Source organism: Leishmania infantum, chromosome 36, assembly GCF_000002875.2.
Source record: "Leishmania infantum JPCM5 genome chromosome 36".
Classification (NCBI taxonomy): domain Eukaryota; phylum Euglenozoa; class Kinetoplastea; order Trypanosomatida; family Trypanosomatidae; genus Leishmania; species Leishmania infantum.
In genome coordinates, this window is record NC_009420.2 from 1,925,111 (window position 1) to 1,950,618 (window position 25,508).

General features: G+C 57.6%; 9 protein-coding genes across 9 annotated transcripts; all 9 read right to left on the minus strand.

Annotated features, from left to right (window-relative positions):
• Positions 1-484: 484 nt before the first annotated feature.
• On the minus strand, positions 485-1,480 carry LINJ_36_5210 (conserved hypothetical protein; the record flags this gene model as incomplete). Its single annotated transcript, XM_001469853.1, has 1 exon — positions 485-1,480. The coding sequence occupies one exon, from the start codon at positions 1,478-1,480 to the stop codon at positions 485-487; it is 996 nt and encodes a 331-aa protein (XP_001469890.1).
• A 1,605-nt stretch (positions 1,481-3,085) lies between these two features.
• Positions 3,086-4,774, minus strand: LINJ_36_5220 (putative delta tubulin; the record flags this gene model as incomplete). Its single annotated transcript, XM_001469854.1, has 1 exon — positions 3,086-4,774. The coding sequence occupies one exon, from the start codon at positions 4,772-4,774 to the stop codon at positions 3,086-3,088; it is 1,689 nt and encodes a 562-aa protein (XP_001469891.1).
• Positions 4,775-7,288: 2,514 nt separating this feature from the next.
• Positions 7,289-8,347, minus strand: LINJ_36_5230 (conserved hypothetical protein; the record flags this gene model as incomplete). Its single annotated transcript, XM_001469855.1, has 1 exon — positions 7,289-8,347. The coding sequence occupies one exon, from the start codon at positions 8,345-8,347 to the stop codon at positions 7,289-7,291; it is 1,059 nt and encodes a 352-aa protein (XP_001469892.1).
• A 2,040-nt stretch (positions 8,348-10,387) lies between these two features.
• Positions 10,388-11,128, minus strand: LINJ_36_5240 (putative 40S ribosomal protein SA; the record flags this gene model as incomplete). The annotated part of the gene is made up of 1 exon (XM_001469856.1): positions 10,388-11,128. One exon carries the CDS (start codon positions 11,126-11,128, stop codon positions 10,388-10,390), a length of 741 nt encoding a protein of 246 aa, XP_001469893.1.
• A 976-nt stretch (positions 11,129-12,104) lies between these two features.
• Positions 12,105-14,642, minus strand: LINJ_36_5250 (conserved hypothetical protein; the record flags this gene model as incomplete). The annotated part of the gene is made up of 1 exon (XM_001469857.1): positions 12,105-14,642. The coding sequence occupies one exon, from the start codon at positions 14,640-14,642 to the stop codon at positions 12,105-12,107; it is 2,538 nt and encodes an 845-aa protein (XP_001469894.1).
• A 942-nt stretch (positions 14,643-15,584) lies between these two features.
• LINJ_36_5260 (conserved hypothetical protein) lies at positions 15,585-16,751 on the minus strand (the record flags this gene model as incomplete). Its single annotated transcript, XM_001469858.1, has 1 exon — positions 15,585-16,751. One exon carries the CDS (start codon positions 16,749-16,751, stop codon positions 15,585-15,587), a length of 1,167 nt encoding a protein of 388 aa, XP_001469895.1.
• Positions 16,752-18,530: 1,779 nt separating this feature from the next.
• On the minus strand, positions 18,531-19,826 carry LINJ_36_5270 (conserved hypothetical protein; the record flags this gene model as incomplete). The annotated part of the gene is made up of 1 exon (XM_001469859.1): positions 18,531-19,826. One exon carries the CDS (start codon positions 19,824-19,826, stop codon positions 18,531-18,533), a length of 1,296 nt encoding a protein of 431 aa, XP_001469896.1.
• Positions 19,827-22,003: 2,177 nt separating this feature from the next.
• On the minus strand, positions 22,004-22,807 carry LINJ_36_5280 (conserved hypothetical protein; the record flags this gene model as incomplete). Its single annotated transcript, XM_001469860.1, has 1 exon — positions 22,004-22,807. One exon carries the CDS (start codon positions 22,805-22,807, stop codon positions 22,004-22,006), a length of 804 nt encoding a protein of 267 aa, XP_001469897.1.
• A 1,297-nt stretch (positions 22,808-24,104) lies between these two features.
• On the minus strand, positions 24,105-25,427 carry LINJ_36_5290 (conserved hypothetical protein; the record flags this gene model as incomplete). Its single annotated transcript, XM_001469861.1, has 1 exon — positions 24,105-25,427. The coding sequence occupies one exon, from the start codon at positions 25,425-25,427 to the stop codon at positions 24,105-24,107; it is 1,323 nt and encodes a 440-aa protein (XP_001469898.1).
• Positions 25,428-25,508: the final 81 nt, after the last annotated feature.

Genomic DNA, 25,508 nt, shown 5'->3' on the forward strand with positions numbered 1-25,508 from the left:
ATATATATATACATACTCGTACACAAAGCAAGCATTCACTAAGCAGCACACCATCAGTCGACACGTTACGGATCCACGAGAGGAGAGACCGAGAAAACAAAAACAAACGTCCGTGGTGTACGCTTATTGCGCACGTCGCGGTGTGCGAGGGGCGGTCACCGCATGTGTCGTAACTTTTTCTCGCACGCGCGGTGGAGTTCTAACAAAGACGACAGCAAAGGCGCAAGTGAGGCAAAACAGCCACAGTGACTGGAAAGACACGTGCAAGAAACGCGGGGTGGGGGTGGGGGTCCGCATACGCGCACGCGCGCAGCAAATGGGGCGCAGTCCGCTAGGGAGGAGACGGCAGTGTTCAACCGGCACACCGCCACCAACCCCATCTGGCCCGGCGCTGTTCGCAGTGCTTTTCTTTTTAACCGCTGCACGCATATCTTTCCGTGTGTTCCTCAGGGTTCACTTTTCTTCTCCGGCCGAAAACGTTCTATTAGTACATCGTCGCCGACGAAACCGGGTACGTAAAGACGACCTCGGCTCCCTCCTGCATCGCCAGCTCGTCCACAAGCTTATCCGCGAGGGCCGTGTTACCAAACACCTTCACGAGGAACGTCACGGCGCTCAGGTCGAGCAACCACTCTGCATCAAGGAACTGGACAGGGGCACCAATCTCCGCCGCGAGCTTCCGAGCGTTCGCAAGTGAGCTCAAGTCGTGTCTGCGGAGGTCCAGCTTCGTCTCCTTGTCGAAGTCGCGCGCGTGGCGAAGCAAGCGAGGCACCGTCTGCAGCTCCTCGGGAGAAAGGTAGTTTGGATCCATGTTGTCCTCTGTGTAGAAGGTGATGGGCTTGGCGGTGGTGATAGCGCTAACGAGGCCCATGTGCAAACTGTTGTTGCCCGGGTACTGGACCACGACCATGTCACCCGTGAACGTGCGGAACGGAGCGACGAACCAGGCGGAGCCGAAGCGGAAGTTCACCGAGGCGTAGCGGATGACGGACTGTACGGCAGCTGGGACGGCAGCGGTGGCAGAGCTGGTGCCGGGGTGCAACTGCGAGCTGGTGACAGAAAACCCAGGGGGGTACGTCGCGAGCACTTCCTTTGCGTAGTGGCTGCCACAGTCGCTACTCGTCTCGCTCACGCCATCATCGTTGCTGCTATCTGCCGCGGCACCGCTCTTTGTGAACAACGAGTCTAGCTGCTGCATCTCAGGGTCACGGCAGCTGGAGTCATATTTGCTGCTGCCTTTGTTCCCGGTAACGCCCCTTCTCGCCTTCTTTCGCTGCTGTGGCGGGGAGGGCAAGGCCCTGCCCTCGTCTGTCAGGACACTGTAGATGTAGCCAAACGACTCGACGGCTCTCTCGCGGTCCTTCTCCTGGAGAAGAGTGAGCGCGTAAGGGTTATGACGGTAGCAGGACGCTGAGAGGGTCTGCAAGCCTCCCGAGAGGCAGAGAGCGCTGGGAGACACGGTGGTGGCCATAGTTTCCATGCACCTTTACTGTTCTGTTTTTTTTTGATGTGTGTGTGTGTGTGTGGGGGGGGTGCCGAACCACAGTGAGACTTCGTGGCACGGCAGATGACGACGAGAACGAGGAAGAAAGAAAATCTACAGAGCGCGCATACAAACTACACCAGTACGACGACGAACAAGCACGTATTTCCAAGGTGGGAGGGAGAGGGGCGTAGAAACACAGGCAGAGAGAGGCAGTCACCTTCAGGCACGGTACAGAGCGCAAGAGAGAGACACGAAAGAGAGGGCAAGATTGAAGCGAAAAAAAAAGAAAAACAAGAAAAAGATGGGGCGAGTAGACACACGCGGAGGAGCCGCTGACACGCGAGGGGGACAAACGGAAAACGCCAAAGAGAGAGAAGACGACAAGAGGCAAGAACGGCGCAGGCACGGGGTGCGTTAGTATAGAGCGCCTTCCTTTCAATATCCAGGTCCTCCTCCTCGCGTTTCTTTTTTTTTGCTCTTTCCTTTTCTGTCGGTGTTTGTGTTCGTCTTTGTGTTTTGGGGGAGGAGGGGAACGTATTTGCACTACTCGTGGGCGTGCGCTGTGCAAGTGCCACGATCGCGATAAGAAAGCGCGTTATTCGTTGTTCTCTTTTTGCTGTGTGGCTACTGCTGCTTCTTGCCTTTTGGCAGAGCCGTTTCTCAATGGCGTTTGCGTATATCTGCGTCGCACCACTGTGAGAGTAGCACGAGACGTTAGAGCAGAGCTTCTCTCTGGCAAGAGGGACGGCAACGCTCCACTAATTTCAGAGCTTGCCTGCGATGCTTATTGTCGCTACGAAGATGCTTACCTTCGACGCTGGAACAACGCCCAGTGCAGTTGGCGGACAAGCGGTCTTCACGGAACGACGTAGAGGGTCAGCGTGAGCGCCTGGCGACGCAGCAACAGCGCTGACACAGACAACAAAACAAACGAGAAAGACGTCCCTGGCCACCGACAACAGTGGGTGTCAACGTGAAGGAGCAGTGAAGGAGAGGTGCGCGCAAACAGAGCCAAATCGAAAAGGCGTGCGGATTCTATCTCACAACGGTCGTTCTTCGACTCATACCTCTATGAGGATGGTGGTGAGGAGAGAAAAGAGAACGAGACGAGAGGAAGGAACATGAGTTAGAGAGAGAGGGAGAGAAAGTCAAGAAACGACACGAAGAGACCGTGCGCAGCATCATGGACGTTCATGAAGTGTGCGAGCGAATCGTAGAGCTGGGCAGGGTGCGATGTGGTCACAGTTCGCCGCCCTAAATGCGCAGAGACTACATGATATGTGTGCGCAAGGTATACGCCATGCCTTGCGAAAGTGCGGGTAGCGTCTACAGAGGTGCCTGCGTACGTGACGCGCATATGCCTGTAGAAGTGGGATGCTTTGTTTTTCTTTTCGCGCCGTTGGCGCCACCGCCGGCAGGTGTCCATTCCCTCGTGCTTTCCGTAGAAGTTGACCTCTCCGGCACCGGCCCCGCCTACAGTGGCAGCACAGCGATACGAAACGAGTTCGAGGGATAGGTACACTGCGGAGAGTCTGTCGCACATTCTTCTTCGCCATCACGCCGCATCGCTCCGCTAACCCAGCCCTCCATGGTGAATCTCTAGAGATGATAGGCAGCGGCTGTGTCGTACAACACGGCCGCGGCATCGCGCAGCTCCGTTTTGGAGACCCCGTAGCGCTCAAAGTGGTGCACAAAAGCGCCGACGTGGAGCAGCTCCTCTGCGCGGCCAGCGGCATCAGCCAGCGACGCGCCTACCATGGGCGTGGGGCCGTACAAGGTGACGCTGTGGTCCGGCCGGGTGTATGACGGTGTCGCGCGCCACTCCTCCGCCGGGCTGACAAAGAGCGACGTCATCGGGAATGGCGACGAGGCGGTGTCGGCCATGAGGTGGCGCAGCTCACGGATGCCGTCTGTATGCGCCGCAACCCCGCGAATAGCCCACAAACAGCTTCGGTTCTGCATGTAAAACGCGGAGGCGTCAGCTACCCTACCAGTCGTTGCTTTTCCTTCTGAGCACGAGAAGCCCGTGTCGGCGGACGAAGCCAGCGCACTCGGAGCAGTGAAGCTGTGTTGCGCCGTTCGAGCCGCTTCGCCGAGCACCGCAGCCCACGTCGTGGAGCCAGTGACCATCTGCGGCGCGAGTGAGCCTGTGAAGAACTTCATCGCCGGGTCCAGCGACAGGGCCTCGACGACGTCGCTGGCAGTGGCGTACCGCTGCGGCGCCGCGCCTTCCGCGACGCAGCCAGATGGGCCGCTCCCCAAGATGCCTTGGGCAGCTCCACTACCCGTGCCGAGGATGCGGTTTTTCGACAGGTCTTTCTGGGGAGACGGGAGAGTGTAGAGAAGCTGCGGTAGGTGAAGCGGGGCGAGCACCCCGCTGATGCGCTGGTTAATGAGCTGGAAGGACACCTCCCCGGCATCTTTGAAGCCGCGATTCGCCCGTGCACCCTTCAGCTCCTCTGCGATAGCGTCATTGTAGGCGATGAATACGCCGTCCGCCAACCCACCAAGAGTACTGGCCGCCATGACAACGTTGTACCACTGCGTCACGACCTCGCCGCAACGGAACGGCCACACGACGGAGTGCAGCAACATGGAGCGTGGGAACATCGTCTTGATCTCTTCCGCAACGAGGCAGCTGACACCCGAGCCGGTGCCGCCGGCGATGCTGTGAAGCACGTGGAAGGTCGACACGACGGTACCCTGCTGCTCGCTCTCGCGCCGAAGACATTCCACGATGGCGTCACGACGGCTTTGTCCCTGCTGGTGGTACCCAAAGGCCCAGTTGTTGGCGCTGCCCTCGCCGCGGGTCACACACTGCTGCGGCGCCAGGGAATAAAGGCGCCTTGACGCAGACTGCGGTGAAGAAGAGGACGAAGGAGAGGATTCGTGCTGCTCGCGTTGCCCGTTAGCACGCTGCACTGTGGCGGCAATCACTTTGGGCTCCATATCCACCAACACACACCGCGGCTGGGGCAGAGATGTGTCGATAGCCGCGCGCTCTTTCTCTTGCGCGTAGTATGATAAGGAGTAGTACTGTTGGTGTCCTATCCGCCTCGCCACCTCGGACGGCTCACGTGACGGCCCCGTTGCTGAGCCCGCCAACGCTGAGCGCTGATGGTGGGGCCGCGCCGGCGGCGGTCGCAGCGCAGGTCGAAAGTCCATGGCTGACACACGCATCTGGTAGCCCTCATCGACGCTAGCCTCCGCCTCGGATGCGATCGTGTCCAGAAATGCCGTTCCAACTTGATTGCCGCACTGTCCTACAAATACGTGAACAGTGGCCATTCTCCCAAGGCCCGGAAGGACACACGCAGAGTGGGGAAAAAAAGCAGAACGAGGAGGAAAAGATGCAAAGGTGGGACACCATACGCGAGTGCTGGAGGAGCCTATTAACTCAAGGAAGAACGTGAGCAATGGTGGGGTTTTCTGCACGCATATCTCTGCGTACGCGTTTATGTGTCTATTTCTCTGTGCGTGTACGTGTGTGTAGTGTGCGCAGGTGCGAGTACCCGCAACGACGAAGGCAAGAATTGATCTCCGAATACGCAGATGATGCCAGCAACGATTCGAACGTGCCCCCTTCTATGAAGATGAAAAAAAAAAGGAAAGCAGATGGGAGCAGTCGTACCACGAACACGTTTGAAGTGGTGTACGACGTCCCGTTACAACTGAAATTCTCAGCTCCCTTTACGATATATGTGCGCGCGCGTGTGCCTACCGCTCTCCCGGTAGGCAAGAACGGGTTTGCCCCTGTCTTTGTAGAGGGGCCAAAGAAGGAGCACGCAGTACAGCGATTTTACCTGTGATCGGCATGGACCGTGGCGCGAGACAAGGATGCCGCTGAGTGTATGTGTGCTTGTTGCGATAGAGGAGTGAAGTGGGCTACTGCCCGACACACGATGATGATCACCGAAAGAGGTGAAAGCGGTGCAGAGAGTGAGATGAGGTGTGCAGAGCGCAGCAGTCGGTGGTCAGCGAGCCGTTTTTATTCTCCGCTTCAAGTCCCGGAATGAAGAATCGATCAACCCGCGTTCTTCATTATAGGTGCCTTTTCGCTGATCATGAGAGCCCATCCACCTCACGGCGATGAGACAGCAGCACTGGCTTCTCGGTTGCAAATGTCTTTGCTTTCCAGGAGAGGGGGTCACTTTTTTCAGCAACGCCTTCTCCCCACCCCCAGCACTCCCCTTTTCCGAAGCGGACGAGTTGTCTGCTATGCCTACCTGCCTTCAAGCCGTCTTTCCTCCGTTTACTCCAAGCCACGGGCGCGTACACGCCGGCGAACACGCCCACCCATCCCCCTCCCCATGAGGCCTGTGGATATCGTCATGCCAGGTGGCACAAGGGAGAGAGAACGAGAGCGCTCAGGCCATGCGACAAAAAAAAGGAAAAAGGGGAGGGGGAGGGGGAGGGGGAGGAGGAACAAAGACGGCAACGTTTACTGACGCGCTAAGTACGAAGCCTACAGCACGCACACAAAATGCACAACACGAAAAAGCAAAGAAAAAAGGAGAGGCGAGCTGCGTTACGGTGCGGAAACAACCAAAACGAAGAAACACACAGGGAAGTCCGGCGCAAGAAGAATGAGGAGACGGAGAGGCAGACGGCGCGCCTTCTCTCCTCCCCATACATGCGCCGCGTACACTCGTGGGGCACACACATATAAAGAGAGAGACTTGTTCGCGCTAACGTGTCCGTGTCTCTGCCATAAAGCATGAGTTTAACTCCTCCCCAGACCCGGCCCGTCACCGGCTCACCCTCTTGGTGCGAAGCAGCGCTATACACACGCGTGCTAGACCATTTAGACGAATCGGTCATCTGAGTGCGGCTTCTTCCTGAAACCGTACCTACTCACCCGCTTCGCAGGTCGCCCCACAGCCGCTTCCCATTATCCCGCTCACCACTTGGTGGCTCAGACTCCTCATATCAGTGGGCGGTGTAAGGGCCGGGGGTGAGATACGTTCGAGTGACACTGACACTCTGCCGATCCTCTGTGGATGCTACGAACCAGTGCACTGTCGCAGCTCGCTCCGACGCTACGTCCTCCAAGACCTGGCCGCCGGCATCCGTAGCAATGCATCGCTCTGATGGCCCCCACTTCGTCGGGTACCTGACCCTGTGGCCACCAAAGGCGGTTTCGGAATTCTCAGCAATAGGGGACTCCTTCCCTTATCCACGGAACGGGTTCTGGACACTGAAACAGCGCCGAAGTGCTCCCCGTCATCGGGAACACAGAGAGACTCACACCACCAAGCAATCCTGGAGAGATGGAGGGCGTCAAGAGAGACGACAGGGTGCAGGAGAGAAAGTAGACTGAGCGACTGGGGTGAGCGAGGCTTGAAGCAGATAGCAACGAGGAACGGAAAAGAGACAGCTTGCCGACGCAGAGTCTCACACGAAAAGGATTCAACGATTCGTGTACGACTGCCAAATCAGCACCCCTTTATCTCGCTTCGGGGCTGCTGATGGGCAGTCACCCTGGACAGCAAGAAGCACCGCAGCCACGAGAACAACAACTGACCAAATTGCGGCCGACAACGCTATAGCGTCGCAGCAAAGCCTACCGATGCGTGCCCGCCAACCAGAGGAAAAAGGAAGCGATGCCCCGTGCACAGAATATGAAGCAGCCGCCCGTCTCAACTTCAGCCATCTGCTGAAAAAAAGAACCACCCTCACAAAATACGCGCGCGCGTGCGCCACGACGGGAGAACCCCTTTCCCAAACAGAGCTGTTAGCAGTGGACACTGCATCCCACTCGCCCACCCCTACTCTCAGAATATCGCATCTTTCTTCTGGAGTTTACACCACCACAACCCAGCGCCGTCGTCGACCTGGTCGACAGTGAAGTTTACCACCGCCACCGCCATCACCGCTACCGCCGCCGCTGGTTGCCGCCGCCGCGCTATCTTCCCCATGGACCCCACTCACCAAGCCGCTGCCAGTGGACGTCGAGGATGCTGTACCTCCATGCACGCGCCCGCTACGGCGCGCCACGGTGCCGCTGCACGTCAGACCAGGACGCATCACTCTCTCAACGCAGAAGGCTAAGCCGATCATCATGAGCTCCGCCACCACTAGTGTACCGCGATGCTGCTGCCGCAGAAGAAGAAGACGAGGTTTGATGGCGTGTCGCACGTAGAAGCGCAGAAGCGCCACTTGCACCCGCCCAAAGACGGTCAGCCTACCCTCACAGACGGGGTAGCAGAAGTCCTGATGGAGAAGCAGAACATCGCGCCGCAGAAACCACACGCGCGTAACCAGGCTTTCGACCTCGGGGTCGCCGCCGAGGCTAAGTGTGGATGGCTGGTAAACAATATTTCGGGCGGCGCCGTCCTCCTTGCGTGGATCGCGCCTCCCGCCGAGCGAGCGCTCCTGTGAGTCGAAGATGTACGTGGTGAGCTGCACGGCGTTGTCGATGACGTAGTCCTCGCCTAAAGAGCCCCACTTCTGCCGAAACTGCACATCCTCGACCACCTGCTCCAGAATTCCCTTCGCAAAATCGATTCTCTGCATCCTGATTTTGTGAAGAAGCGTATCGCAGCCGCGCAGGAACGGCTCCTGCAGACATCGCTGATATGACTGAAGCCCATGCGCATCCCAGTCCTCCGGCGAGAGCGTCAACTTATCTTGAAACGGGTTCGCGAGTGCACGCTGCACGAGGTCTACCATCTCCAGCACCTCCCCACAGAGGTTGCAGAGCCCGACCCCATCGCAGGGGGTCAGAAGGGAGAAGACATACTCCTGAGCTGCTGAGCTGTCCGGCAACCGCGTTAGGTCCAAGAGCAGTGGGAGTGTCAAGAGCAGGACGATCGTGACAAGGGTGCGATTAATGGACACAGATCCTCTCAGAAGAGACATGCTGAACACAAAAGAGCTCCCTCCCCCTACACGCACACACACATCCCGGAAAGAACAAGAAAACAGACACGTGAAGAACAGCGAGAAAAAAGCAGATACAGACGGAGAGGACAACCAAAACAGCGGCGCACCGCCACACACGCAAGAACCACCACAACAAGCGCACGCACAGCCGGATCAACACAAACACACAGACACAGAGAGACAGGGAGTGGAACCGACGAGCACACGAATAGGAAGATCGACGACGGGAACCAGGCGAGGGTCAAAGTGAAAAACGATCGCTCCCGATCCGTCCAAGGCGAGAGTACTGCTCGTTCACGCTAGAAAAGGAAGAGGAAAAAAAAAGATAAGCGCTGAGTGCGAAGTGCACGAGGCCAAGGGGGTGGGGGGCGGAACGGAGCTGCGGCGCAGATGGACAAGACGCCGTACGGTGTACACACAAAACGAGAGAAGATCCAAGAGGAGTCGATGCGACAAAACTCTTCGCTCGATAGTGCGAGAGAGGCATGCACTCGCTGTCAGGTATGCTCTGTGAACGTCGTGGTGGCTTCCTCGCTTCTCTGATTCCGCCTTTCGTACAACTGTTCACTTGGCCTGTGTAGCGAAGCTGTGCACGAAAAAGGAGAACAAGACGCCCACGGCAACGACGATCAGATTGAAAGGGATGATAAAGATGCCACCTACAAGAGTCGAAAAAGGGTACAGCACCCTCGCTATAGTACCGGAAGTCAGGCGTACAACCCCCTTCCCCCACACAAAAGATGAAGATGGCCGTCGGACACTGCAGCAGGAGACTACGCCCTCACGTAGAGAGGGTCGACCTGAGGCACGGGGCGACGCACCAATGAGCAGCAACGGTACAACGGAGTAACCAGGCGCATGCAAGGTGACTGAAGGAGGGACAGAGAGAAAAAGTATTTCTCCCGCCCTCGGTGCGTGTGCGCGCCACAGAGCGAGCACGACAGCGCCCGTTCAAGTCACAGGACAGATCGAAATGTAAGAAGAGGCACTCGCCCGGTGCTTCTTTTTTTTTGCGCTTTTTCCGAGTTCACGACTGCGCCTGGGAACATCGACTGCGCGGACGTGGCTGCGCGTCAAGACAACGACAACGAAAGATGCATCGCGGGAGAGGGGGGAAGGGGGAAGAGTAACGCAACAATTCGGGAAAAAGGCTCAAAGCATGTGCAAACATGAATACGCAGCACCGCGCACGCGCAGCCACGTGTGTGAAACCTCATACCTTAAGCTTCCCAGCTCTTCCATGGGCACGCCGCGAATTCACACAGCACAGCACCTTCTTCCTCTGTAGCGATGCCAGCTAGCAAGCTGAGGGGCGGGGCGGGAGAGGGAGCAGACCGACACCCCCGCTCACTTATGCCAGACAGCACCGGCAGCACAATTGTCGTGACCCATCCCATTCTCTAGCCTACGCTACACCGACAAGCCGCCTCCGCAAAAGCTTGTGCTGAGGGTGTGCAACCGACTCACAACCGAAGTCGACTGCGCACCTCTTCTTCTCGTTTTCTTTTTAGCCGTTCAAAGAACCGAAACAAGAAAAGACCGCAGACCCAAATGAAGAAAATAGCGTGTGCTTCACCTACGCCACACCCTCGGTGTGTGTGCGTGTCTCTTCCTCTGCGGTAGGGTAGACCACGCGTGCGTGCGGGAGCGCACTGCACCCCATGTTCTCCCATCGCCTTTCACTCGTTCACTCAGTCAACGCACACTAAACACCGTGCACCAAGCAAAAGACGGCGGGTGATACTGCGTCGATTGACGAGTGCTACGAGGCACAAGAAAAACAGTGCCGGGTGCGCGCATCCAGTGCTGGCCATGTTGGTAAGACCGTTCCCTCGCCGCACACGTCCGGCAGTCGACGCAGTTGGCTAGGGCCTCTACACGTCACCCTCCATACGTCTAGTCCAGCCCAGAACGGTGACAGCGAACAGAAGAGCAATACGCCCGCGGCGGTAGATGTGCCGAGAAGAAAAGCAGTGTGGAACATGTCTCGCAGCAGCCGCGTTCTCTTAGTCAGCCTTACGCCTCCCACGCGTTGTCGTCGTTGCGCTCCACCCAGCCGAAGCCCTCCTCCGCCTCCGCGGCGGGCGCCGCAGCGGCCGCGGCGGCCTTCTCCTCCGCAGCCTCGTTGGGGTCGCGGTAGAAGAACAGGTCCACCTTCTCCTCCCACGGCACCGAGCGCACAATCGTGCCGCGCAGGCGCAGCACCTCGCGCGCAAGCAGCCAGTACATCATGCCGATCGACTTGATGCCGCGGTTGTTGCACGGGATCGCAATGTCCACGTACTCCAGCGGCGCGTCCGTGTCGCACAGCGCAATCACAGGGATGTTCACCAGCGACGCCTCGCGGATGGCCTGGTGGTCCGTGCGCGGGTCCGTCACCACAAGCACGCGCGGCTGCACGAACTTCTTCTGGATCTGGTTCGTGAACGTACCAGGGATGAAGCGGCCGCCGTGGAAGCTCGTGCCCACGTGCTGCGAGAACTTGTAGATGGCGCGCGTGCCGTACAGGCGCGACGAGCACACGCACACGTCCTTCGGGTTCTCCACAGCGGCGATCACGCGAGCAGCGAGGATCAGCTTCTCCCACATCATGTGCAAGTCGATGATGTGGCTACCCTCCGCCGTGCGGCCGTAGATGTACTTCTTCATCGCACTGCTCTGGTTGCGCGTGCCGATGTGGCAGCGCATCGCCAGCAGCTTCTGCGCGTCGCTCTCCTTCATCCGGAGAACCTTCGAGCCAGACTCCACAGCGGTCATGGTGACGGGTCGCGAAGAGAAAGTGGGGTGGGATGAGGGTATCGAAGAGCGAAAAAGGGGAAGGAGGTGAAAGCTAGCGGAAGACGACGAACGGAAAAGATGCACGTGCGCGTGTGTTGTGGTTCGTGTGCGCGCAACCCGCCATGTGCGAATAGAGCACGGCGGGAAGAGGTGGGGTGAGTGAGAGGAGGTGAGGCGCGACGAAGCAGCGGATGCGCGATGCAGAGAAAGGAAAAAGTACCCATCAACGCTCACCGTTGAGAGTTCGCGAGAGCGCGAAGAGAGAGAGTGGGTGGAGAGGAGGATCAGGATTCCAGCAGCAACAGCAAACAGACTCGAGGCGCCGAACGAGGAGTGCCGAGAGAGCAAGAGGGGGCCACATCAGCTCTTCAGACAGCACAAGCATGCATTCGCCTTCAAAGGTGATGTGGTATGGTCTAGGAAGAGGCGGCCGGCCGTTTTACGCATTCGAGCTGCTCATCCCTTGTCCTGTGTACACAGAGGCAGACAGTGCACCTTGGCGTTACACTCTTTTCCTGTCCTTTAGCGAACCATGTTTGGGTGTGCGTGCGGCGCACATAGTCGTCCATCGCTGCGGAGAGAAGAAGACGGACGTATGCGTCAGACGATAAACAAAAGAAGAGGCGCAAGTCGGCCGCACGCCGTAGAAGAGAAGGCATCGGCGGCTTGGCTTTGGTAATGTACATGGAGGAAGCAAGCAGGCACAAGGACACTTGTCCTAACAGCAACAGGGGGAAAAAATACACGCGCACACACCTGCACTCACGCAGCGACAGACTCCAGAGCAGCGCATCCAAAGCTGCCGTGTAATAGCAAGCACAGATATATAGGAACGACCACAGGAAACGAGAGAGTAGCCATGAATCTTCACACGCAGAGCACGGACTCACCCTGGCAGGTGCGTCTTTGATAACAGGCAAGCAGAGTTCATCCATCTATCGTACACAACCATGGACTACGAAGGAGAAACGAGCTCGGCTGCCGAGAAGGTCCCGTTCTTCACTTTCACCTCGTAGTACTTCTGGCGCATTTCGTCGACTGCACGACGCAGGCGCGCCACCTCGTACCGTAACTCAGCCTTGTGTGTCGCCGTCATGTTGAGTTCCGATGCCTTCTGCTTCATCTGCGCATTCTTCTTTTGCAAGTCCTTCTGGTAGGCGTTCAGTTGCTGTGCCACCTCCGGGCCCGGCTGACGCGCAGCCATGGCATGCATCTCCATCATTAGCCGCTGCTTCTCCTCGAGTGCCATTTCCTGCTTCATGCACTCCTCAGACTTGGTGAGGAGGTCGCGCTGCAGCAGCTTCATCTTCGACTCCAGCTCCGCCATGGACGGATAATTACCGCCAACGCGTCGCCAGCGCGACTCGTTCTGCGGATTCTCGAGCTCCTCGGCGAGGGCGGCCACCTGGGCCTGCTCCAGCAGCACCTCTTTCTGCTTGGCTCGCAACCGCTTCTTCGCGGTGGACACTTCACCTCCGCGCACCTGCGCCAGCATAGACTGATGCTGAATTTCTCGCAACTTGAGGTGGAGGAGGCGCAGGTCATCAAGTCGGTCGCGGTACGCCGCCTCGCCGGCGTTGACGGTGTCCTGTATCAGTTGCAGCTGCTGGTACAGTAGGGCAAGTTCGTCGTTGCGGCGAGTCAGCTGTGCGGCGAGGGTATCGCGCTCGTTGCTCATCTTCGTAAATTCTCGCTGCTGTCCGCAGAGGCCCTTGTCGCATTCCTGCACCACCTTCAGCAGCTGCTTGATCTCCTGCCCCACACGCTCCCCCTCCTCCATCGTTGCGTCGAAGCTAGCCGTGCTGTCGTTGACGAGCTGGCGTGCCTTCATGAGGCGCTCCTTGCTAATCTTGTATTGCGATTTGTCGCTCTGACACTTGCGCGCCTTCAGCGCCAGCTCCTCCTTGAACTGATGTACCTGATGATCCACCACCTTCACCCGTTGTCGGTACTCGACAATCTCATCCTGAGCGTCGACGAGACGTTTCGATAGCTGGTTTCGCTCTGCCCGCATGTGCTCGTACTTGGCCTGCTGCTGCGTCAGACGACGCTCGCTCTCGTCCAGCTTCCGCTGCACCTCCTCAACTTGAAAGACTGCCATCTTGAGCTCCTCTGAAGCGCTTTTGCTTTGCCCGCTCATCTGCGACACCTCGTTCACACAGTTCTCCCGCTCTTTCTCCAAACGCTGCAACGTGTCTCGGAGACGGCGCCCGATTTCGGTCTCTTGCGAGATGCTTGCCTCCAGCTCCGCTTGCTGAGCGAGCTCGTTCTGAACGAGCGCTTGCGTGGCGGTCTGCAGAGACTCCTCCCTGGCGCCCTTCTTCTCCAGGGCACTGCACTCCCGTTCGAGCAGCTCCAGCGCCTCCTGCAGACTCCGCGTCTCCTGCTTCACCGCAGCGATGCGTTTGCGCACCGTCTCCTCCTCGTACGCGATTCGGTCCTCGTCTTTTCGAATGTTGTCGATTTGCTGTTTGAGGCGGTCGAACTCGCGAAAGTCGCGCTCCTCGACGCGAGTGACTCGCGCGCACTCGTCACGCGTCTCGAGGATCGTCTTCCCAGTGGCCGCAATCTGCTTCTCCATCGCGTGCAGTCGCTCGTTCAGCTCGACGGTGGTGTCGACGCTGTCGTTGTACGACTGCTTTGTGTGGTAGAGCTGCTTCTCGGCTGTTTCAAGCTGCTGCTGTAGTGCCTGCCGTCGGCGCTGCTGCTTTTCTAGCTCCGCCTTGTGTGTCTCTGCATGCGCATGAATCAAGGTGAGGCGCTCTTGCCGCTCCTGTAGCGCCTTTTCACGCGTCTTGAGCGTCAATAGAAGCTCGCAGCACTGATACTCGGCTCGCTCGCGCGCATTGCGCTCACGGTTGTACTCCTGCCGCACCAGCTCCAGGCGGCTTGCCAACAACTTACGCTCCTGCACAGCCTCCTCCGTCGACGTCTTCAATGCCGCTAGAGTTGCAGTCCGCTCCGCCATCTCCTTCGTGTAGGTATCCATCTGCTTCGTCATATCCTCACTCTCTGTCAGGAGACGCTTGTTGTCGATCTTGAGCTGCTCCAGCGTCGACGTGTGGTCGGTAGACAGAGAGGTGCCATCGTGGATCATGCTCTGCAAGGACTGAATTTCCTGCTTAAGCGTCTTCACCATCTCGCGCGCGCGCTGATCCTTCTCGTTCGCCACGTCCACGGCGCGCCACGCCTTCTCGATCTCCTTTTTAAGCGACTCGATGGTGCTGTGGTCGCCCTGCGCGAGCTTCACTGCTGCTTGCATCTTGGCAGCGTTAGAAAGCAGCTCCTGCGTCAGCTGCTGGCATTGTGTGGCAATCTCATTTTCGGAGGCGTGACTCTTCTTGAGGGCGCGGTATAACTTATCGTACTCGAGGCGAAAGTGTCCCAAGGACTCCTCGCCCTCCAAGGCGCGCATGGCCTCCTCAAAGTCCCTCTCCAGTGACTTGAAGAGGTTGTCCGAGGCGGACGTCGTGGGCTTGACGGGGCTCGACATGGTTTAAGAAGGGGGTGGCGTTGTCTTTGTGGGGTACCTAGGACAACGACGAATACAGGGGCCCCTGTATCCTTCACCGAAGAAGGGAGAGAGGGAGGGAAGGAAGGGCGGGGCAAGAGTCTAAGCAGAAAAGGCGCACAGCGAGCTTTTCTTCCGTCTACTGGCAGTTTGGGAGAGAGTTCGGGGGGAGAGGAGTTGCGGGCGCAAAGACCTCAAGCTCAGGGGGCTGTGAAAGAAGCCTTTCAGCAGGACTCTGCACTCCCTCAGTGTGTTCCAGGGCAATGCCCGTACCTTGCGCAACTGCTGTGCAGTGAATGGGTGCCGTGAACGTGAAGGTCGGCAGAAGGATGCACACATGACCAAATCGCAGGGAGCGCGAAGGGCAGAGCAGACGCAACCAAGCAAAAGCGAGAGAGAAGAGAGGAGAAAGTGAGGCTATTATTGATTGCATTAGCAGAGTTGCCACGGCATTCACGCGTAGCCGCGGCACAGACACACGCACACACGCGTGTGAGAGAGGCAGGGAGCCGCTGCTGTCGATTCGAGTCGAATGGTGGATGGACGCGAAGACCGAAACAGAGCCGAGGAGCGAAAAAAAAAGTTGCGCAGTCCTCTCCTCCTACGCCGCATCGTCCATCCTCGTCTGGGCGCCTGCCATGACCGAACGCGTTGCGCAAGCAACACGCAGGCGTAGCATACCTCATTATTTAGCAACGAAGCATGTCCTAGTGTTAGCTGCGGTGCACTCATAACGCCACTGCCACGACTTGAATCAAACGACAGCAGGACCTGCAGAGACAAGAATGCAGAGGAGGGGGCACAAAGAGATGATGGCAGGGGCATGAAAGTACGCGGAGTCGCAGTAAACCACTCTACTATTCCCTTCATGGATGTAGGGGCGGGGATGCATGCCGCACACTCACGAGCAAAACATTCTCTTCGCTAAGCGTCGTGACCAGGCGCAGTCGGTTGAATCGTGTGCGAGAGTACCCCACCTGTGACACGCCGCATCTGATGAATTTCACTCTGCAGGGACTCTGTCCACTGCAGTAGCTCGCCGCGGCTGACCATGCGCTTTTCGAGGTCGCCGAGCCAGTCCTTCACCTCATGAAAAGCCCCCTCAAGCGAATCCTGGTTCTGCAGCTGCGCGATAGACACACTATGTACCTCCAAAGCCTCCTCTGCCCTATGCTGGGCTGATAACAGCGACCGAATCTGCTCCTCGACGTCCTTTCCGCTTTCTATTTGCTGAGTCCGCACAGCCTTTGCGTCGGCCCTCAGTCGAGCAACGTCGTCTTGAATCTTGCTTAGCAGCTTCGCTGCCTTCGTGTCTCGCGCTTCCCCGGTGTGGTCGAGGGCGGCGCGTTGCGCCTCTTGCTGCGCGGCCACCGCCTCGACGCATTGACGCACGTCCTGCTGAACGTGCCGCAGCTCCTCTACCTGGATGCTGGCTGTGTGTTGTAGTTCGCGCACATCCGACTGAATCTGCGCAATGGCGTCCTCTAAGGCGCACAGACGCCGACCAGTCTCGTACTCGTTTTTGTCGATCTGCTGGCGATAGTCAACGAGAACGTCGTAAACACGATCCTGATGCATTTGAAGCACCTGGTGAAAGCGTTGCTGCAGGGAAGACGCGAGCGCAGAAACGGTACTCGACGCCGCGTAGCCGTCCTCGTCGCTGCTCGGTGCACAGAACGTCGACGCAGAGGGAGACGCGGCATGCTCTTTAAGGTCCTCCAGCGGCGCCAGCTGGATCTTGCGAAGCACCTTTTCCAGCTCCTCGTAAACAGTCGCTAAATGCTCACAGTGCTCGTGTTTTTCACTGAGGAGGGAAGCAATCTGACGCTCATGACGATATACATCTCGCTGAACACGGCGCAGACGCAGCTCGGGAGAGGAAGAGGCTTCTACGTCGCCCTCTTCTTCGCTACGTATGCTGTGAAGCTGCTCAAACGCCGTCTCGAAGTCGCCGATGTCACCACCGCCTCTGCTAGCCCCCACATCGTCGCCACACAACAAGGGAGGTATCCCCTGCGGTCGCAGTGCGTGTGGCTTCCCGCCTGGAAGTGGACGCCCGCTGGTAGTACGACTATCGTTCAGCGCCGACATGATTGTGAATTTTACCCGCGGACAGAGACGATTGAAAACTGAGGGGACCGTGGCGTCGTGGACCTCCAGCATACACACACACACACGCACGCACACCAAAAAAAACGGTTGGCAGCAATCGAGAATGGGTGAGAAATGGCGAACGAAGGGTGGCGCAGGCGTGCTTAGTGCGATTCTATGACGCTAGTCGTCGCTGCAGTAGACCTCATGCAAGTAGTTCGGCTAGACCAAAGACGCCAGAGCGGTTCGAATCTATCTATGGGGGAGTACGCAGTGCTGGCTGCCCGGTTCTCGTTTGTGCAGTTTCGTTGTTCTCGGTAATGACGGCCGTCATCCGCACGAAGCGGTCGAAGAACGGTTTGATGGCCGCCACTCCTATCCAGAACCCCCCCCTCTTTTTCTATTCGTTCACGACTTTTCACTGCTGCGCAGGGCAAGATAGAAGCTCGAGAAGAAGGGGTTTGGCCACTCCACGTTGCGGTGCTCGCGCCCCGGTGAGAAGCGGGAAGGGAGGCGAGGGACACGCAAAGGCCGAAAAACACGAAAAAATAGCCGAAGATGAAAAACAAGTACGGAAGAAAGAGTGAGAGGAGTACGAGAGGTCCATGCGATGAACATAATGCGGAGATGAATAAGAGGTACAGCCACGAGCGTGCAGCATATCCGTTCTCGCGAAAGAGAAGCTCGAGAGATAGAGAGCGAGGAAAATAGCACAGAGTCGCGAGGACCACGAGGACGGCCCAGAGGCTTCCTGGTAGTACTCTTTGCTACCGTTGCTGTTCACGGTGCCCGCAGCGGAACCTTCGAACGCATGGCTGAGTGACGCAAGCCACGCTTCGCACGTTTGGTGGGCAACAAACAGGATGCACGAGGTGGAGGTACGTGCATCCTAGTCCATCCCTGATGTACCGCCTTCCCCCTCTCTCTTTCCTTCAAATCTTCCTGCTTTGATTTCTCTTTCGTTTGTGCAGGATGGGCAATTGACGTGTCTCTCTGTTCCTCTTCGTCTCACTCCTCCATCCCTCGCCGCCCCTTCGTATCACACGTGTGGTCACCCCCACCCCACCCTCACCGTGACATGAGAGACGCACCCCGAAGGCAAAATGCGCACACCACCAAACGCGGAGGGAGGCATGGGGTGACGAAAAGGACGAGAGAAGTACCGAGCGAAAGGCTGCAGAGAAACAGAGGGAGAGGGAGCGACTTCAACGTCATAGAAAAGCGCGCCTCGGGCAACAGAGAAACAGAAGAGCTCCGAACAAGAGAAGCCAACGAGATAAGAAACTATGGCAAATGCGTCGACTTCACGGTTGCAAAAGGGGGAGAGCTGGCTAGCACGCGCATGGGCACCCGTGCGCTGCAGGATAGCAAGGCGAGGAGGGCGAGCAACCAAGTGAAAGGCACCCATGGATACATCTACACACTTACCAACTCACAAGAAGAGGACAACACGAACGCTAGCGGGAGGGCAGGGGAGAGAAAGAGAAGAGGCGCCGAGGGACGTGGGGGGGGGGAGGGGGCGGCGGCTAGCAAAGCAAAACAACACTAAAAACGAAAAAAAAAACTGCGGCGCGTCAACAACCTTACGAGGAGAAAGGCAAGGTGCGACTACACAAGGAAGCGGAGAGAGAGACAGAGAGTGCAAGTAGAGTCTGCACTCCCGAGAACGAGTCTGAGCAGACGACGCAGCCGAAGATCCAGTGCTGGCACGCGCAGCAGCTTTTCATCTCTGCGCTCCACTTCGCTGGTTGGTTCATTCCTTTTGGCTTTATGCTGCATCTACCAGCGGAAGTCGTTGAAGATGTTCGTGATGTTGGCGTACGAGCCGTTCCACTCGCTCGGTGACGAGTCTGTATTGTGCTCAGCGAACAGCTTCACACCCGGAGCAGGTGGGGCCATGGCGAAGTTCTTGTCATCAGGGCGGTTCGCCGGCGACCACCCTTGCGCGATGCGGGTAATTGTGTGGTGAAACGGCTCCCGGCCCTCTTCAAAGTCGCGCACCTTGGCCTTGATGCCTGGGGTAATGTGGTCCTCGTAATGAATCATGAGCGTCTCCAGCTGGCCCATCGCGTTCCTGTAATGCACGAACTGGTCGCCGTAGCGGGACATGTTGCGATACGACTCCGCGACGCTCTCGCGATGTAGCAATGATGCGTAGTATGGCCGCTTGTACTCAAACTTGCTGACCTCACCGATCTTGCGAGCCGGTGCGCCGCCCCAGAGTTCGCCGTCGCCGATCTTGGTATCAGCCGTCACCACGCTGCCAGGCATGATGTGCACCATGATCCCCGTTGTCACGCCTTTCATGATCTTGGTGTTGTGGCCAATGCGGTTGAAGGAGCCGATGGAGCAGCCATCGAGGTAGCAGTTCGACTCGATAATTGTGTTTGGCATGATGCGTGTGACGCCATCCATACCGTCCCATTGCTGGTACGGGTTAAGCAGCTCATGACGCTGGTACGCCAGCAGATCCGTCGGCGCGTCGCTCATGATGCAGGTGTTTTCCAAGATCTGCACGCCTTCAGCGATGTAGACACAGTTCGTGTCTGCCCGAATCGTGACCCCCTCCATAATGCAGGCACCAAGACCGATAACCACCTGTCCAACGAGAGAAGCCGTCTGTCCCACGTACTCGGCTGTCGCGTCCACGGAGGCGTGGTAGTTGTTCGGCACCTTCTGGTAAAAGTAGAGCTGCGCGCACACACGATTCATGGAGAAGGGTTCGAGGTAGTTCTCGTAGAGCACCTGCATCAGACGAGACCCCTTCGGTACGCGGCCAAAGTCACCGTAGGCGAGCTGATGAAACGTGCCGTCCATTTTGCCCATGATGCCAAACTGCATGAGGGCGAGCGGGTGGCGCGGGTCCTCGGGGTCCAGAAAGGTGCCGGTGCGATCGTTCAGGTTCGCCATGGTGCTACCACCCTGCATCGCGAGCGTCTCGAGCGGAAGCGATTTGATGAGGTTGGCCCAGCCCGGTCCCGCGTACTGGCCTTGCTGATAACCCCACAGCACATCCGGATGCACGCTGCCGATGGCGTCGCTCGGCATCAGTCGACGGAGAGTGCGACGCAGCATGACGGTGGCAAAGGTGTTGAGAAAGAAAACTAGAAGCAAGCAAGCAAATACGAAAAAAAAAAGCTGTGCTACGGAAAGCAGCAGTACACGCACACACACACACACACACGGAGGGATAGTAGGAGGGAGAGATAGACAGGGACGCGACTCCAAGCGCGACGATCTTCGTCTCCTTTTCCTGGTTAGTGAGTGGTGCCCCAGAGATGTGCTGCCAGGAAATGGCAACCAACGACTGTGTTCGAAAAGCAGCAGAATACACACATGTGTAACCCACGCACACACACACACCCTCGCACGATAAAAAAAAAGCGATTCACAAGAACGAGAGAAAAAGACTAGGGTGCACTATACAGCCGTCTCCAATGCTTGCGTGGGTATATGTGCGAGTGAAAGAGGGACGCACTCCTCCCTCTCACGCTTTTCGTTTTGCCTTCGAATGTTGCGATATGGATTTGGAGGGAGAGCGGCGACAGCGAGGTACGAGGTGGGCGGTAGAAGGCGGGGAGAGGAAGGCTTCGCAGCTAGGATGAAATCTAATACTATACAGAGGCTAGACAAGGCGAGAAGAGGTCCCCACAACGGGCGAGGAGCGGGAAAGAAGGGAAAGAGTCGAGGTTGTGGGGGGGGTGCAGTATCGATGATGGGAAAATAAGGCAGAAGCACTCGAGCTACTCGAGTAGTGTCTTCTGAGTGCTACTTCTCTAGATACGCACACGCGCGCACACAACAAGATATGTGCAGCTGATTGTGTCGGTGCACTAGAACGAACTCAGTGGATCGGTGGAATGAGGGAGAGGAAGGGGCAGAAAAGACAGACGGAGAGAGAGATGGAGAGCGGGAGGAAGATGCCATCGGATGCATGGCAGTGTCACATTCGCTTCGAGGAGAAGAGAGGCATGCAGGGCGGTGCATCTAGGGAGGCGGTCAAGGGTGCGATCACGCTACTATGACAGAGCCCGAGATGAGCGCCGTTCTCTCCTTTGCCGAAACTCATAGCGCCGCCAACATGGTTCTGTAAGGTGAGCATGAGGCGCACTTGCCACGTTCGTTGTCGATCTCGGATTCTGTTTGGGGCACCCCGTTCGTGGGCTGTGCCACCATCTACGCACAAACATTCGCACGCATGCACGCGGACACGTGCGATAAGGGTAATCAAGGCTTCATCAGCCTTGAGCGTTACAGTCACTCCTTTTTTTCGTCTCTGTGTGAGTAGGGGAAGGGGGGAAGAGTCCCTTAGTGAGAACATGCGCCTGCTGTGCCTGACACAGGGAAGTGGTAGGCGGAGGGATAGAGAAGGCAAACATGTGAGCACGACACCCAAGCGAGGAGGGGGGGTCGAGAAAAGAGACCGGAGGAGCGGAAGCAGTACAGCAATGTGCATGTGGAGACCGAAGGAGTGACGGAGAGGAGGCCTACCGTGTGATAGAGAGGAAGACGCAGGCACAGCCAGTGCGACAGCCAATTGAGGGGGAAGCACCAACAAGAAACGCACGCGAAAGCCCTCCATCTATCCCAGGAACTATGAAGGGAAGGTGGAGAGAGCAAAAATCGAGTAAAGTCTATAGTACTAGGGAAGAGGAGTAGGGTGTGCTCCAATTCCCCTCCGTGGCACAGGAGCAGCCCTCAATACCGGCAGAGACAGACAGAAAGCGGAGGAAGTGGCTCTTTCACGTTCTCGCACGGTGAGTCGAGTGATGCACACTTGCGTGGCAATGAGAGAGAACAAAAAAACCGGGCGCCACAGATTACGTGTACCACCGCAACAGCGAAAAAAAAAGAGGGAAAAGGCCATCAGGAGCGTACACGTAACAGAAACAGCAGAACGCGCGCCGGCAAGTGCACGAATGTGTAGCTGTGAGACGCGAGTCGGGCACGCGCTCCGTCGGCGCTGTAAGGCGGGCGCGCGGTAGTTGCGCAAACGGTAGAGCGAGGCCATAATAGCGCTGTGCGCTGGCCCTTGCCTATGCAGAGGCTTTCCCGTCCCAGACACCAGCGCCGATTTGCACAACACAAAGTACAGAGATCACCTGCTACGATAAGCGCATGCTTGCGCTGCAGTCATGTACTCCACTCCCTGCGCATCCTCTGCCCTTCTTCACCTGTCCGTTTTCTGTGCATGTGCATGTGCATGTGTGTGTGTGTGTGTGTGTGCGTGCGTGCGTGCTTCGTCCTGCATCCTACATGCTGATCTGCCGCTCCTGCTGCTCCCTCAAATCAGCCTCGATCTCTGCGGCCCTCGTCGCCAGTGCGCGCCGTCGCTCGTCCAGTGAGATTTTCTTGGTCACCATTAGCGACCACAGAAAGCCATTGTAGCGGCGGCACAGGTCCCCCACATCCCCCCACGGCGATGCCACGGAGTTGGTCTGGTGGGAGCAGATCAATCCGCTAAACCAGCGATGCTCCGCCGTGGTGATGTGCAGGTGACCGTTTGTGTGGGTACGCTCGAGCTGCAAAGTAAAGGAGGCTGGAAAGACAAAGAGCGGAATCGAGTAGCTCGTGAAGGGAACGATAAGGTAGATGTCGGTGCGGGTTTTGCCGTGCAAGAAGACAACTTCGTCCTGTATCTCGCGGCGAATCTCTTGCAAATACGGCTCTACGCGGATCGGCAACTTCTCGAGAAGGTAGACGCCATCGCGAAGTTCGCTAACGCCCTGCAGCATCGCCATCGAGTCCTGCAGGATCGCCTTCGGAGAGAGTTGAATCGTGGCAAACATTGGTGAATGCACCGCTAGAATGCTCAGCCACACGTCGAGGCACTCGCGCTCTTCTCTTGAGAGCACAGGGGAGTAGAAGGCGGATCTCCAGAAGTCAAAGTAGTGCGTCCGCTTTCGCAGGGTGGGTTTACTATAGTCCCAGTGCTGCTCAAACGCGCGGTCGTGAAGAACGGCTGAGCAGAGAAAAAGGGAGGAGGACATGGCGAGGTGCACGCCAACAATGGCGAGGCAGACGCGGCCCACCGTAAAGTGAAGTCGTGTGCCCATGTTCGTGTGCGTGTGGACGCGTATGCTGAGTAAGAGGGACGGAGCGAGGAGGTGGAAGGGCTGCGTATGACGCTCTGAGAAGCAAGAGGAATGAATGAGCAGCAGCAGCAGCAGTAGCAAGCAGGTGCGTAGCCTTCGCTCTGTCCCTCTCTTGGTAGAGTTGATCCTCTGCAAGCCGCCCTCCACTCACGAGAAATGCCGTCGCTCTCCCTAGCACCCTGTGTTAACGCGCGAGATTGGGGCAGCCGTTTGCTTAGCAAGTGTGTGCGTGTGCGTGAGCGGAGTATATAAGTGTCTCTCGTTCGGTTAGTGTATGCGCCGTGTGCCACTGTCACGCATGCGCACGTTAAGAGGGGGCATTTGTCCGAGCGCGGAAGGCGCCAGTGAGAGAGGAGGCCAAGCCACGAAAGGAGGGGTGCCGTGTGCCGCAAGAAGTGCCAACACAAAAACAAGAGTGCGTCAGCCGACCGTAGACAACGGTTGTCCGCGCACGCGTCGTAGAAAAACGTGGAGTTCAAAGTGCGGACGAGAGAAAAAATAAAATACGGGTGTTTGCGGCCCAGCAGCACAAACGGAAAGAAAGAGCGAGAGAAAGAAAGAGAGTAGGCGAGCACGCAGCCGCACCTCCAGGAAACACCAGCACTCTTTCGCTTGTCTGTGTGCGAGGGAGGAGAGGGTGTGTGTCAAGGCAAAGGGAGAGAGTCGTGCTGCGCGGGCAGCGCGTGGGGCCAGGTGCGGAGGCGCCTACACTCATATGCAGAAGAGCGCACCTTCACATGAAAAAAAAAAGAAAGGTGGTCACAGTACACGAAAGGTTGTGCACGTCCGCTCGGTGCAGCAAGGAAGTTCCCGCTGGCCGTCTAACGCAACGGCGCGCGTTGCGGTGCAGGTATATGTGTTCTTTTTTTTCCTCCCTTATCACGCATTAACCCTCAGCGAAGTCTTGGCAGAAAAGCACCTCGTCTTATGACGCGAAGAAGAGCAGTGAGGACGAAAAAGAAGACACCTCAGCATGGGAAAAGAAAACGGTGCAACTTCTCCCCCTCAAATGCAGTCATGCGCCCTGTCGCTCGCCTCCTCCCTTCGTACACGCGCTGAAAGAGAGCGACCGGTGTCGCTTAAACGAGATACAATTTTCGGGGTACCTCCTACCTCGTCGCCACGTGTGAATATGTGCAGGCATGTTCTTGTAGGTAGCGGTTTTTGTCTTACGGCACTGTCGGCGAGGGAAGAGGGGGGTTCCCAGAATCGGCAGGAACGCGCCCCATTCCTGCTATCATGCCTCCACGTCTTCTGCTCACTTGCGGTGAGCTGCGCGCACCTTCTTTTTCTCGTTGACGTTGTACCTATGGTAGGATGAATACGCACGTGGGTCGGCCAAGTTCTTCTTCTTCAGCTTCGGCGCTTCTCCAAAGGTGGCGAGGGCGCAGTCGTCATTCTGCATGACCTGATGCGCCTTCACCTTGCTACTGGTCGTGCCGCGAATCACGTGCGCCAGCTGATCCTCGCGGAGCACAAGGTTGCGGTTCGTGCCACGCGTGCCGCCACGCGGCTTTGGCAGGTTGTAGATGGTGCCACGCGTGCTGATGCGTTTTCGAAAGTTGATGTAGAGCTTCTTCTCCCCTTGGTCATTCACCACGTAGTTGACGCGCCGCAGAGTGTCACCGGAGCCGCATTCAGGGCAGAACTGGCGGGTTGTGTCGACGACGAGGGTGAAGCAAGCTGTGCAACGCATCATCCACAGGCGCAGCTCGCGAATGTGAATGCCATTCGTGCCCACGATCGGGACGCCGAGATGCATGAGTGTGTTTTGCATGGCATAGTCAGACGTCACACAGGCCATGCCAGCCTCAAAGGCACGCCCGGCGCCGCGAGTTCCGCTCTGCACATCTTGGATGTTCTCCGGCGTGATCCACTCCCCCTCGCCATCGTCCTCCTCTGCAGCACCTGCACCGCCCTCGCCATCCGTTTCCTTCGCCTCATCGCTCCAGCCACCCGACCCCGGCATTGCACCCAGCCAGGCGCTCTGTGCGTGAGCTGGCTCCGACTTCTCCCTCTCGTCATTTGAGCCATCCTCGTTCATGTCCTCTGTCATCACCTGAACCTTGTCGGCGTTTCCCGGGTTCACCTGCGGCGGACGCGGCTCGATCGGCTCGCCAAGAAACCCACCGACCTTGCAGCAGTCGAGCGCGAGGGCGCAGAGGCGGATGTCGGTGCGGGACATGGCGCCAAAGTCACCGGTGAGCTCCGCACAGGCAACCACGGCAGCGACTGCCTCCGGGGTAGGGTCTAGCACCGTCACTTGGTGCGGTAGCCGCTCCAATAAGTCGCGCGACGCGCGATCCTTGATCTCGACAATCACCTGCGGCGTCGTCACCAGCGCGTCCGCGGTGGACACAAAGTTGTCCATGCCCTTGATGATGGCGTTGGCATCTAAGATGAGAAGACCTTTGGAGAACGACGGGAGCTTCACCTCTGCCGTCTCGTGGTGCGGGTTTCGCAGCTGCCTCTCCGCATCATTCTGCGATGGGTCGACGGCGAACACGGTGGCTCGCGGCTTGGCCGTGAAGTTGGCCGCCTCCTCCGGCTTTATACTCTTCACGAGTGCTGCCCACGACATGGGGCCTCTCTTGCAATGCAAGTGGTCCTGAAGAAAGGGTGATACGTGAAGCGACTTGGTGCGGGCGGATAAGGAAGAGAG